The sequence below is a fragment of the Motacilla alba genome, chromosome 11 (genome assembly GCF_015832195.1).
Source record: "Motacilla alba alba isolate MOTALB_02 chromosome 11, Motacilla_alba_V1.0_pri, whole genome shotgun sequence".
Classification (NCBI taxonomy): Eukaryota; Metazoa; Chordata; class Aves; order Passeriformes; family Motacillidae; genus Motacilla; species Motacilla alba.
Window position 1 is genome coordinate 17,203,229 of NC_052026.1, and position 14,264 is coordinate 17,217,492.

At 39.1% G+C, this 14,264-nt stretch overlaps 1 protein-coding gene across 2 annotated transcripts in view; it reads left to right on the plus strand.

Annotated features, from left to right (window-relative positions):
• CDH13 (cadherin 13) overlaps window positions 1-14,264 on the plus strand; it is a 442,930-nt gene that overhangs the window by 255,920 nt on the left and 172,746 nt on the right. For both annotated transcript variants that reach the window (XM_038147938.1, XM_038147939.1), the window contains exon 6: window positions 334-478. In XM_038147938.1, the coding sequence (XP_038003866.1) occupies window positions 334-478 (145 nt within the window). The remainder of the gene's footprint in view (window positions 1-333; window positions 479-14,264) is intronic.

Genomic DNA, 14,264 nt, shown 5'->3' on the forward strand with positions numbered 1-14,264 from the left:
GCAAAGAAACAAATTCTGACCAAATCTTCACATGAGTAGGAACAAATTTGCAAGGGGTCTTGTTTTTTGGGTTTTTTTTTTAAGCTCTGGTCTATTAAGTCTTCAGGCAATATGGCATCTTCAAGCTGCCAGGGGGTATCTCACTTTGAATGTACATCTATCTCTTCTTTTGCTTCGAGGAGAAATCCGCTCTGAGCCTGGTCCAAAAGAAAGGGCTGCAAGTGGTTTCTTTGGCAGGGTCTGGCCACACCAACGCTCATCAGAACTCTTTTTCTTATCTCTCCTCACTGTGACAGTGAACTCATGACTTCATTCCTTTTTCTGCTCACACAGCTGGAGGTGGAGGTGGTGGACATGAACGGGAAGACCATGGATGGCCCGGTGCGCCTGGACATCTCGGTCATCGACCAGAACGACAACAGGCCCATGTTCAAAGAGGGCCCCTACGTTGGGCACGTCATGGAGGGATCTGCCACAGGTGAGTCTGAGCCACTCCCAGCTCAGTAAATTATTGTATTTGCAGAGGTCCCCGTGGCAGGGAGGAATGATGAACTTGATTCCATGTTTTCAGAGGTTAATTTATGATATGATATGATATGATATGATATGATATGATATGATATGATACTATACTAAACTACACTAAAGAATACAGAAAGGATACTTACACAATGCTAAAAAGCTAATAATGAAAACTCGTGACTCTTTCCAGAATTTTGACACAGCTTGGCCCCAATTGGCCAGAGAGTGAAAACAGCTCACAACAGAATCCAATGGAACATTCACCTGTGGGTAAACAATCTCCAAACACATTCCACATGAGCAAAACACAGGAGAAGCAAATGAAATAAGAATTGTTTTCTTTTTTCTCTGAGACCTCTCAGCTTCCCAGAAGAAAAATCCTGGGGAAAGGGATTTTTCCAGGGAATGTGAATACAACAGTAAATAAAGCCTGAACAACTCCTCTGTTGATAAATGCATTATTATCACTCTGTTCAAGTTTTCTTGCTGATTTTGGTGGCTTACTGGTTTCTTCCTATGTGAAAAGAAGTGGGAGCAACACATCTTTAGGACAAGAGGTAATGATTTTCGAAAAACAAGTCTCTGCAGTAAAAAAAAAAAAAAAAGTAAAAGGAAAATACCCAGAAATTAGTTGGAAATATGAGCTTTGATTTAGGTTCATGTTTTTTACTAATCTCTGGAATCAATGAAGACAGCCCTTAGGATACGATTAAGATTCAAACCAAATACCACAAGCAATTTCTGTGCAGAGTGGGAATTTCACTTTTTTTTTCCTGTAAGTTTACTTACTGGAAGGGTTATTTTTATTTGTTTATGTAGCATGAGTCTGGTAAATAACAGAAATAATGTGTGGAAATGTGTGGAAAGCACACTATGAATAAACTAATGTTGTAGAGGAAATTGAAATACTGAACAATGCTGATAAACAGATGTTGTAAATACAGATACAACCATTGCAGCAAAAAAAAAAATACATTGATAATTAAAGTTAGTAAGGAAAATGTTCTGATTAAATTTCCTGTTGCTTTTGTCTGATGAGGAAATTCTACTAGAGTAAGATATTGTTCCAAGTTTTAATGTGGGTATAACCATCCAAGTTAAACTCTTCCTTTATATTATGCGAGCTTTCTAGTGAATTTAGCATTTTCATAGAGTTCTTCATATCTAAAAACCTGTGGGTATGAAATTTATTACAAGCTGCTGTTTCAACAGATTAAATTTTTGAGGTGAATGTTTATTTACCTCACTTGTGACAAGCATATAATGAAGATATTGATGATCTTTTCAGCCAAACAAGAAATGTTTCATATTTGAGAATATGGCTGCCAGCGGAACACTCTTTTCTTTTGTAGGTCTCTAGTACATTTTTTTACCTGGCAATTCTCTATTTTTATTATCCATAAACTCTCCTTGCTTTCCTTTCTTTCCCACTCCTTGTATTGAAGTTTACACTTCTGATTCAGTGGAGATGTTTCTCAGCCCACCTTCCAGTGAATTTTTCTGTAATAGTTCCATCCATTTTCTCCTATTGCCGCTTTGCATTGACTCAGGTATCATTTAACATTCTGATTGTCCTTCCTGTTGGCCAAAGTTTGAATAATTTTTCTCAACTTTCCTTCCCTTACCCTCCCTCCTTTCCCTCCAGGTATTCATCACATTAAACTTCATAACCTCATTTGCCTGGTGTCAAGAGCACCAATGCTTGCAAAATTATTTGGTGCACAATGGAACCTGCGGAATCAGGGCAGGCTGGAATCAGTCACAGCTCTCTATGCAGATGGCACCCACTCAGCCAAGATTTCCTGGTCTTGTTTTCCATAGTTCTTCACAACTTATGGCACATATCTTCAAATTATTCATCAGGCTCTGCTATTTTATCACGGAGGTTATCAGAGAATATTCCGAGCTGGAAGGGCCCCACCAGCTGTCGTGCTGCTCCAAATCAAAGGTTACACTGCACAGCTTGATAGGAACCCTGATGTGTTGGCAAGTGGCATTCCTGAGCCCTTCCCTTTGGATTGCAATTGTGCTCTATTTCATTGCTGAAGCTGCAAAAGGAAGGCTTTGTATGGGGATTTTTGAAGGAATTTTGAATGACTTAGAGATGGGATCTCTGAGTTTTTAGATGATGCAGTCTATTTTTCTTATCTTACATATAGGTAGGAAGGGTGAGTTCAGCTCTCATCTTCACAGCATGGTTCAGAAGGCCACAAGACCCTTAGTTATAAGACCTTTCAAGGATATATTGATTAATAAAATACTGTTAATAAGGATATTTATATTTTTGATCCAATCCTTAAATATTTTATTTTATGGACTCATAGTGTAAGCTTTCTTAGTTAATTATGTTGTGATACACAAACTTACAGTACTGCATTTTAAACTTCTTGTTTACCTTTGTAACAACTTTAATTTTTTCTATATTTTAAACTCTAAAACTCTGAACTTTCCTTGTTTCAAACATAATGCGTTTCTGCTTTAAAGCTACATTCTTGCTTCAATTACCTGAGTTTGGAACCCTTTTCCAAGGTCTCAGATCAAATCCTGTGTTTAATTCTAAGCTTTGGCTTACAGGCCCAAAGTTTTGGGAATTCCCTGCATTTCAGATTCCAGCTTTGCATTGGATGCATAACCTTATTCTTATCAAACTACCTTCAGCTTTGTCCAAGCTCTGAATCAAACCCACTCACGGAAATTCTGCTAAAAACAAAAAGTGCTCAAGTAGGTATCTTGGATTTGTCTTGATGCTCCTGGGACCAAGGTGTAAATGTTCACAGATACCAATAATTCCAGGAGAGATGCACAATTATGCAGAGAAAGATGCAAATATAGTGTGAAACACATCTGAAGGATTTGGGGCCTTTTTAAACCATTCAGATGATACTGTTATCTTACTTTAAATTGTTATTACAGGGTTCCTGTGTGTTTTCCTGTTAGGCCACAATTTTATCAGTCACAAAACCAATGGAATTCTCTAGAGACTTTCCACTCATTTTTTGACTCCACAGTTGAGCATAGGTGTTGTCTCTTCATCAGGAATATCAGAGAATTACTGATAAATAAATCTTGGAGAGAGTTAGCCTCAAAACCTTAAATATGTAGACTTTAATTTAAAAAGTCAAGTGACTATTCGTATTAGACTCCCTTGGTGTTGCTGTAAGACATATTTTCCAGGTTTTTCTTGTTTCAAAAGTGACTTTTTTTTCTTAATGATTTGAAAGTTAACTTCTTAATTGGGGAACAACACAGAAATTACAGTGAAAATTTGTGCCAAGCCCCTTTTAAGAATCTTCTTTTCTCTTCTATCTGAGATAGATATAAATCCACCAAGACTGAAGAAAACATGGAAACAGTGTGTGATTTTTGTATTTATTTAATCTGTCTATGAATAATTAAAGAACCTTTTGAGCACAGTCCCAGTGAGGATGGTTTGGATGGTGTTCAAATAGATTTTTTTATGTCACTAAGGCCATTCACATTTTTGTGTGTGTGATTTTTAAACTCACAGTAAACACCACTGGTTATTTGAACACCTACAATTTATGTGCCATCACATTTCTGGAGAGGCAAGTACCTGCCTATAATTACTGAGAGTACAAACTACATTACAATGAGTATTCATCTGAATTTCAAGCTAGGGCTTGCCAGACCTTATAATTAATGATAAAAATATGTGACTGCTAGGTTATATTGCTACAGATTTATTTCTTGATATATCATTCCTAGGGAAATTTAATAATATAGTTAGTTACAGTAAATTAGCTATTTTCAGGGAAAATTGTCATGGTTCTGAAAACAGCCCAGAGTCAAATCCTAACAAAGTACACTCAAATGTGTGCTTGAAGTGACCACAGATGTGCTGAGATTTCTATTAGGCCTGTTCCTGGAGGGACTGCAAACTTGGAGGCTTTTTATCATAAATAAATAAATTGGAAGACCATTAGAAACTGTTTGAAGACAGGAGAACCAGTTTGATTTGTTGTTTTTTATTTATACCAGCTCCCATTTCTGGATGAGGTTGCAGTCAGCATATATGTACCAGGAAAATAATGGCTGAGCCTGACTCAGTGACACTGATGGCAATTTTTGGACTGCCTGTAATGGATTTTGTGCTCGCTACTCTGCTGATTTCTCATGTTTCTGTTTTCTGAGTTATGACCCAGTTTATTTCCTGTAGATCTCTGATTTTTCCAGCTGCCAGCTCAAGGGTTGAGGGGCTCTGTCTTGCCGCAGCCTCACCTGAGCACATTAATGAGGGTGGCTCCAATGCCATGGATTCCAGAGGCAGGCAGAAACATTGGGATATCTCACTTGTAGAGGTTGGAAAGTGGAGGAGGGTTAAATGAACTCGGCAGCCACCTCATTTCTCTTGCTGGAGGCACTTGACAGAAATTATTTTAAACACATCTGACATTATGTGACTTACAACAATATGCTGCAAACCCAGTGGGGTAAAATCTTAACTGCAGTGGTTTAGCAAAATTGCTTGAGAATTGCATTTAAAGAAAGTAACTTGTTTTCTGTGCTGCACAATAGCCTGGATCCATTGCATTCCAGCCAAGGAGCCTGGACTGACAGATGTCTATAAATAATTGCTGGAAATAAAGGGACACTTGGAGACATTTAGAGAGGAAACAGAAGGAATTAAGAAGAATAGCCTAGAGGGTTCTGCAGGATCATAAAATAGTAATTTGTAGAGCTGGATAAAGCATGAGGAAGGGGCTGGGTATCATTGGTAGCTCTGGAAAATAGTGCAGTGGTTCAGGTAAATGAAAACTGATGCTGAAATTGTGCCTGGTTTTTTTAGAACATCCTGCCAGGTTGGTTGGTTTGTTGGGGTTTTTTTTAATACTTAACCTAACAATAATTTCAATACACGGATTAATAGAAATGGTTTCTTTATGATAGGTGGAGTCAAAAGAGCCCATGAAAGGGAAACAAAAGGCCAGCTGGCCTAGCAAAGTGGCAAAAATAAATTTGGCATCATTGACTTTTACACACCTGTTGCCAGCTTTGATACATTTCAAATATTCTAGCTCTGTTTTCCAGGCTCTCTTTATTTGTGCCCTGCAATCCTTGCTGGCCTGTGGCAGAAGAAGATTGCCAAAGCTGTAAAATGAATCAAATTGGATTGAATTGGCTGAAGTGTCAAAGTCTTCTTCTTTCTTTTGACCAATAAATCCCAGGGGACAAAGGGAAATCAAGGGGTGTTTTTACAAGTTATCTTTTTGCTGAAGATTAATTTTTTTTTTTTTTTAAGTCACGAAGAGCCATTAGAAAAGGATAATAAAGGATATAATATCTTTTTATTTAGGTAAAAGTAGAATCTGGAGTTTTCCAGTCTTCTCATTCTGCCTGCACCAGGGTTAGGGTGACACTTGAGTCTTTTTGTCACAGAAATTACAGTGTTGTGCATAAATGTTTATTTGTTGATATTTTATTGAGTTGGGTTTTTGCATATAAACTTAGAAGTATCTATAGATCTCACCTGCAAAGTAGAAATATCTCAGAAAATTCACCTAAAAACTATCTCAAAATTGAATGTTTGAACCTGAAGTTTTTTGATTCTTAGGACTGCCACTCACAGCAGTGCTCAGATTTAGAGGAGATTTGAAATGTCAAATGTTACATATTTAATTATGAAACTAACTGTTACAAGCTCTTGTGGAAAACACAATAATAAATTGGAATGAAAATGTGGATGAGGAAGCCTCTGACTCAAATTTAGCTAAAGAATACAAAAAACTCCTTTATTTGTTAAACCAGCCTGTTTCACAGCTTTTCTCCAGTCCTTCCTGCTGGAGATGGAATGTTCAGCTTTGGGTATAACTCAGCAGAGCAGTTTCTAAGTTCCTTTTCTTCCAGATATGTTCAGTTCTGGGCAAACTTGAAAACTTGCTGATGGCAAACTTTCAGCCATCCTTTCTTGGGATTAATCATCTGCATTTCAGCAAAACTCCACTCGCTGCCTGAAAACCCTTTGTAATCTGGCCTGTAAATGTAACGGATGTGAACTAGGTAGAAACATCTGTAATGTCAATATTTAAATTTCCAAGCAGAAGCCAAGCAGCAGCCAGGCTAATTATGCACAGCTGCTTTGTATATCCCAGTAGGACATTTTTCACAGCTCTGTGTGGGATAAAATACAGCTGTATATGAATATGGTTATTGTGTGTATGTATAGATATATCTATTTTTAATATGTATGATGTGCATATATTGCAGAGAGATGAGCATATTTAGACACAAATATCTGATCTTTTATTAGGGATTCTGGTATATTTTACTTACTGTGTATATACGTGATGGAAAGAAAAGATCTGCATTTACTAATAATTTGTTGTATTATGGCAGACAAAGCTGTACATCCACTGTAATCTGCCTGCTGGAAATTGAAAGGAATAGCCCATTAAAGCACTACCAACTAATTAACAGGTTCCCAGGTATGCAAGTGTGGCTGAACCAGCGCATTTGGAGGAAATTAAAATAATCTCATGTGTAGCAATTAGCAGTTCCCTCAGCCTGGGTCTGGGGTGGGAATGTCTGGGAGCAGGAGGCTCCAGGGTTCAATTAGTCTTGATTTCCAGCAGAAAGAGGTTAAAGCCAGGAAAGGCTCCAGAGCAGCTCAGGTGCACAGGTGGAATTACTGCCCTGCTCGGGAGGACTGGAAATGTGTCACCTTCTTCAGTCCCAGGCAGAAAATCCCCTTTGCCTTTATGCACAAGTGGTTTGTGTGCTCACTGCCCCTCCTGCTGAAACGAGCTTTCTTCTTTTTTTTCCACAGTTACACACAAGTTATACCAAAATTCAGCCTGATGGCCAGATCAACATTAATGCCTGATGTCAAAGGCTGGAAAAGCATCATGGTCTCTGTGCCTTGGACAATTCATGGAGGGAAGGGCTCACACCTCCCTGCACAGAGCAGTGATGGTTGGAGTTTGGGCTCCTTTTGCATTATAGGCCAGGTTCATGAAAGCCAAATGAGCATGTTTCTTAATTAAAGAACAAATGAATTTTTAAAAAAATGCTGGAGTCCTTGCTGGGTACTGGAACACAAGGGCTCAAATGAATTTGTGCAATTTGGGATGTAATTGTTTTCAAAAGGAAATTTATGCACTAAATTACTTAACAGTGGCTTTTGCACCTGGGCTTTTGCACCTGTTTTGTGCATCTCCTTCTGTTCTCTCAGAAGAGACAAGGATGAGCTTTAAAGCTCCAAGCACTTTGGACACATGAGATAAACTCATCCATGTAATCAATAAATTGAAAGATCCTGCAGTCCCAGGAAAGCATTATCTGGAAAAACTCACGGCTGTGTGGCAGCCTGCAGGGAGGGAGCATGCTGCAGCCCTCTGGGCAGGCTTTATTAGTGGTATAAACCCTCAGTTTGTGTTTATACACTTCTAAATCACCTTTTGTGGATATTGCCTTGCCATCCCCTCCGTGCAGACCAGCAGCCCTGCAGGAGTCAGGGGCCTGGCAGCATCCACTCCCCCATATTTCATCCAGATCCTTTAAAAGCTCATGAAAAGGGTGATAAATCCCCAGAACCTGCAATGATGTGCCATAAATTGATGATATGGTTCGAGGCTGGTGGCAGGGATGCTGCAGCTGAAGCCCCATCCCACCCAGCCTGCCCTCACACCGAGCTGGGTGTAAATCCCAGGCTGGTGTCACCAGGGCTGGTGACAGGGACAGTGTCCCCTCTGCCTGCAGGGCTGTGCTCTGGCCACTGCTCCAAGTGCCAAAGCAAAAATAAGCCAATAAGTTGTCAGAGCAGGCAGGCTTTGCCTCAGTGTGCATTGCCAATAGACAAATCCATCCTACTTTTATTGTGGAAGAGATGAATGGAAAACTCAGCGCTGCACAATGGCAGGATTATTTATTCCTTTGCAGGTTAACATGATTAATTTCAATTTTAATTGAAAGCTGTTATCAGATAGATAGTTCCTTAAAAAAAGGATGTTATTTTTAAACTGTAGGTTCACATTTTTCTTTGTTTTGTTTTTTCTCATTTCTCCCTTTATTTCATGCCCTCACAATTCTTCTTCTTTCCCCACCATTACATATAGTGCTTGAAGTTTAAATTGCAGTCTGTAATGAAGTCAAAAAAGAGTTGCACACTACCCTTGGAAGAGTGAAAGCAATTGCAGTAGGAAAGGAAACCTTGGTGAGAATGACCCCACAGTAATCTATTTTTGCAGTATGAGAGCTTTGTGCTATTTTATAGAAATATTCAAAATAGTTCACTTGGCTTTCAGATACTGAGCACAACTTCTAGAAAAAGGCATTCTGACTTCTTCATTCAGATCACATCTCTTAAATACAGAAAATGTCCCCTTTGCACACTGCTATTCATTTCCACACACAGTTGCACTATTTCTCTATAGCACTTTTCCATGGCTGTTCACCAAAAATAGGTGGGAAATTACATTTATTTTTAGATGTCAAGCTCTCCTGGAGAGCACCACTAACATGCTTGAAAGTAAGAAGGAGAAGCTTTTATAAAATGACACATTTGTACCTGAAGAACTTTCTGGAAATGTTGAAAAGTTTATTATTGGCTTTCTTGTGGAGGGAAAGGGGGAAAGGTGCTGTCAGCTGATGCTGAGCTGGATTCACACTTCGGGAATGTGATAGACAGGTTGAAGGTGAGATCTCACAGTTCCTGCTTTCAATCCATCTTCTGCCGGTACATGTTGGAAACTCCAGCAGAAATGCATTTTAAATGGGGTTTGAAGAAAATATTAACAGATACATATTCAAGACAGTGATTTTTGGGAACACAAATGTATCTCACCATTGCTATGATTTAAGCACAGAGCAGTAAAATATTTTGAACATTTTGAATGGAAAATACATGACTTCAGGTCCATGTATTTTCAATTGTACAAGTCAAAGTTCTGAAGGCAAAAAAAAAATTGTAGAGTAAAAGGAAAAAATAACTTGGATAAAGAATTTAGACTGATTTTTCCTCAATGCTTATTTATTATACTTCAAACCCACTTGTTCGAAAATGGAAATTACTATGTGCTAAGAATTATGTTGGTGACAATAGTGGATGTTTTCTTAGACAGATCTGTGCCAGCATCAAATCTGTGTTTTTACAGTGTGCTTCTACAGAATGTTCTATGCTAAAATTAGTGTGGTAAAACATGATTTTAAGAGTACTAGAAGTATTTAATAAATGTTTTAAGAGACAGGAATATTATAAAAAATGTGATTTTGTATAAAATAGCAATATTTACCATGCAAACCTTATGGCAGCACATATAACACCTCCAAGAAAGGAGATGTACATTACTGGATGAAAATGTTTCTGTTTCCTCTGTGGAATCCCTGAGAGAAAAACAAAATATGACTTCCACTATAAAGGTAAAGAGCAGAGTCTACTTTTGATGTAATTTCATTTTAATCATCAAAAGCATTGTCAGGAAACTTGGCAGGGAAATTTATTTTTAACATGGTTTTGTAATTGAGAGACACACCTCGAGACAAAGCTACTTTAATTAATGAAATAATTAGCAATACACTGCAGGTCTGGTCCATGGGGTCATATGATTACTCACTCAATTAATATATTATGAATTTTCTTCCAGTCTTCTCGAGGGTTTAATTTCATTAAGCACACATGGAAACTGTATTTCTTGGCCTTGCTGCTGTAGGCTCTAAAAGGGCAAAGTTTAGCTGATCTCACAGAGAGAGGTAAGAAAGATTTATTTCCCTAGGTGAGTGAGGGCAAAAAGCACCCCAAACCAAAGTAAAAAAATAAAAAAGAAAAAAAATTAAAAAGCAAACCCCCCAAATCTGTGCATTCATTTCATCAAACCCTTTTCACTTCTCTCAGATGAAGATATGTTATTTGTTGCTCCAAGCAGAAGTCTCTCATCTAGAGTGACAACATTTGGGCTTTGAAAATATAGCCAGTCTCAGTATGTTTTTACAATCTGAATTTCATGATGTTTGATTAAAAAGGAATCTCTTGAACAGTCATTCTCTTTTACCATTAGCAGTTATAAATACAGTATCTTTCTTTAAAGGAGCTTTAAATTTTTAAAGAGGTGTTATTTGAAAGCTTTTTATCTGTCATTTCTTGCCATCAACCCTGTGGTGTGTCTGAGAAGTTTGGAAGGCATCTGAAACACTGAAGTTAAGGGGAGTGTCTGTGAAAGATCTCTCCTAAATGACAATTGCTTGTGTCAGCTGGGATTGGCATATAGTGGAATCAGCAGGAATGTCAGTGAAATTCATGCAGGCTCACCATTGCTAAAAGCTCCTGTACTACAAATCTGAGTCTGTGGGGATGGAATTGGCAGCCATCCCCATTTAGGAGAGCAAGAACCATTCCTGCTACATCACCAGCTCTTTGGTTCAGAACGTGGCCATAATGTAGGCCTGGATTTCTTAGAGTACACAAAATTTCAGAAGGTTGTCAGCATCTCAACTCGACTCTGTAGGGGACTTTGCTTTCAGGATTTAATTCACTACCTTAATTTTCTTTTATATTTCGTTGCATGAACCATTAATTAACGCCATTGATCTGGCAGTTTGAATTCTTCAGCACCTGCAGCACCTTTGCTGGAAAGCTTCATGCTTAAGTACTGCTACCCAAAGCACTCTGTATATTCTCTGAGTCAGCACCTAGGTAGCATTTTTTACTCTTCAAAAAGTTCTCCTCTGGGGCAGAGCACCAATTATAAAAATGCAATCACAGCAGTTACATGATATTAAAATAAAACTTATGCAGTAGCACATAATAGCAAATCAAACTATTAAACAATATAGAGTTTCCTCCTGTATGCAAGAATAGGTTCTTCCTCCCACAGGCTGTAAAAGTGCCACAGTCAGAGGAATTTTAAACTTTGCAGGGTTGGGCTGGGGTTGAGACAAGCCCTGGAATCACAGAATCATGGAATGGTTTGGGGTGAAGGGACCTTAAAGCTGATCCCATTCCACCCCTGGGAAAGTTTTTAATCAAACATCATGAAATTCCATTCCCTGCTATGGGCAGGGACTTCCTCTCTCTGTGAGATCTTCCTCTATCCTAGCCCTGTCCAGCCTGGCCTTGGACTCTTCCAGGGATCCAGGGGCAGCCACAGCTTCTCCAACTTGTGCCAGGGTCTCAGCACCCTCACAGGGAAGAATTTCTTCACACTATCCCATCTAAACTTGCCCTTCTTCAGTTTAAAACTCTGCCCCATAAAAATCCCCACCCCTCCTGTTTACAAGGATGAAGCCAGGATGAATGTAAGATGAGTGATGTATTCCAGCTGAACCGGCTTTGGGCTCTTCCACTAACAGACAGCAGTTCATGTTCTTAAGGCAGAAAAATGGGATCTGGGATCTGAGACACAGTAATTCCAGTGCCAGCAGCAGCTAAGTCAAAGTGCTTTAAGGTTTTGGTCTGACAAATTCTGCAAAACCATGGACAAGTTGAAGGTGTTCTCAGATAAATCATGTTGGAGAGAAAGCTCACACCCTAAAACCACTTTGAGAATTTCTGGTAAATAGTGGCCAGACACAGAAAGAATATTCATATAAACAGAAAAAAAATAGAAATAACACTAAAATAATGTAATTCTGCTATTGGAGGGACCTGAAATACTGAAATATCTCTGGTGCGGCTGTGAGCAAATGGATTTTGCACTGCCTATCACCACTGCAGTCCAAGGTTGTCAAACCACATGCAGGTTTAGCAAGCAAAGTTAGCAATAAATGCAATCAACGTGTAGCATGGGCACTTCTGATCTTGTTATGTCAACGTTTTGCACAGATGGGATGAGCAGTCCCCAGATCTGATTGGCCAAAATGTGACACAGAAGATGGGTTCCCAGCTGTGGCAGAGAAGGGCTCTGGAATGCAGAAGCAGAGGAGAAACATCAGCATGTTTTACCAGACAGGGTAATGGATCATGAAATTGCAGACATTACTCTTTGGGCACACTGGCGAGCATTGTTTTGCAAACTTCTTGGTTTTTTTAATTTAAACAGTTTTGCCTTCTTGAATTTAAGCTGAACTCTATCCTAGCTTCTGTTAGAAAAAAATCTACAGTACTCAAAATAATTATAAGACCAAAAGATAGACGTGCCTCTTGGGCTTGTTGTAATCTTGCTTATTTGGCAGTTTCATTTGGGGAGGTTACACTTTCAGCAGGCTTGGTGTGTGCTGCAGGCTTACTAGGAGAGAACTAAAGAATTGAAAATTTGATCGTATTTTCTTAGCCAGGGAAGAAAGAAGTTAATAGTATAGCTTTTCTTTTCCAATTTTCATTTTTTGAAGGCTTGCCTTTGCTAGTTAAGATAATATAGTTTATCCATCCTCTGGGCTCTTATTTTCTCATTGCTACAGCTGTATCCCAGAAAGCTGAAATTATCAGCTTCAGGCTTCATTGCTATTGAATAAAGTTTTAACTCATTTTTCTTTTTCTCTCTTTTTTAAATTTTTTTTTTTCTTCAAGCTGAAGAATCCTTTTGGAGGCAAGCAGGCAGGCAAGCCTTCTGTTTTCCCCTCTTCCTGCTTTGCAGATTACAATTTGTCTGTCAGTTCCTTTATGAGTGGCTGCTCCAACTGGAAAGTGTAGGGGAAGGACATGAAAATTCTGAGTGTTTTCCTGGCTCACTGTATAGATTAAAGCAGCAGTTACAGCATTATTAACATTCTCTTCAAAGCAGCGTGAGCAGAGGAGTCTGTGCAGTGCTCAGAGCAGCCCCAGCACTGACACATCCCCAGCTGCTGATTGTGCCACCTCCTGCCAGGCACCACAATTTGGAAACCATTTCTCAAAGAACCTTTGTTCAGAGTGTTTTTGCTGCTGAATGGAGATGTCTCTCTCCTAAATGAAACAAAATCAAATCTCCTGATAAAGGCAGAGATTGTTTTCTCAGACCTCATCCAGGGAGAGAGGCTCTCCCGCCCAGGCTGTAGCAGGGAGCTTGTTCATGCCCACCATGGCTCTATATTAAATATATTGTTCCATAAAAAGTGTTGTGATATTTACTCAGTGCTGGTACATCCTTCTATTACTTTGGTGTGCCCTGAGGGGTTTAAACACTGTATGCTGGAGTAGAGAAAAAAAAATCTTCCTTATTTTATGGATTTTAGCCTTTGCATAAGCTGTGAGGATAGGTAGTGGTGATGCTGCTTAAATACTTCTCAATTTGCTTGGGCTGCAGCAGCCAAAGGAGTGAAAACATTAAATAAAGTGTTAATTAAGAGAGACCAAAAGAAGTAAAGGTTTCTTTGTTACCGTGGATTTTCTCTTGCCAATCTGGTGTACCTTAGCCGCAGGCTAGTCCCTCATGGGCCCAGGAATTACAACCTGTTGAATGCTAAAGAGGTGGTGTGGACCAATACTAATGAGGATCTGTGGAGCAGCCTCCTTGTTCCTGGCAGCCAAAGGGAGAAAAGAAGGGTATTTCATGGTTTGCTACTCTGCCTAGGGACACTGAATTTACATATGGCCTAAAACTGCTGATCAGAGCTAATCTCCCTGATCATTATAGCTTGAAGAAAGGTTTAATATTCAGGATGTTCTGAAGGTTTTTTCCTAAACAAAAATAGGCTGCATGAAAAGTGGGCCATTGGCAAGCCAGGACTGGGAGCTGCTGCCAAGAATTTTAATGGCCTGATGCTAAGCACTGAGGGCTTGTGCTCCAGTGAAACTTTCTGTAGTTTTTCTCACAGATACTTGTTGGGGTTATTCTGTTGTCTCAAGCCTCCCTTGAAGAACACTTTTTCCCCAG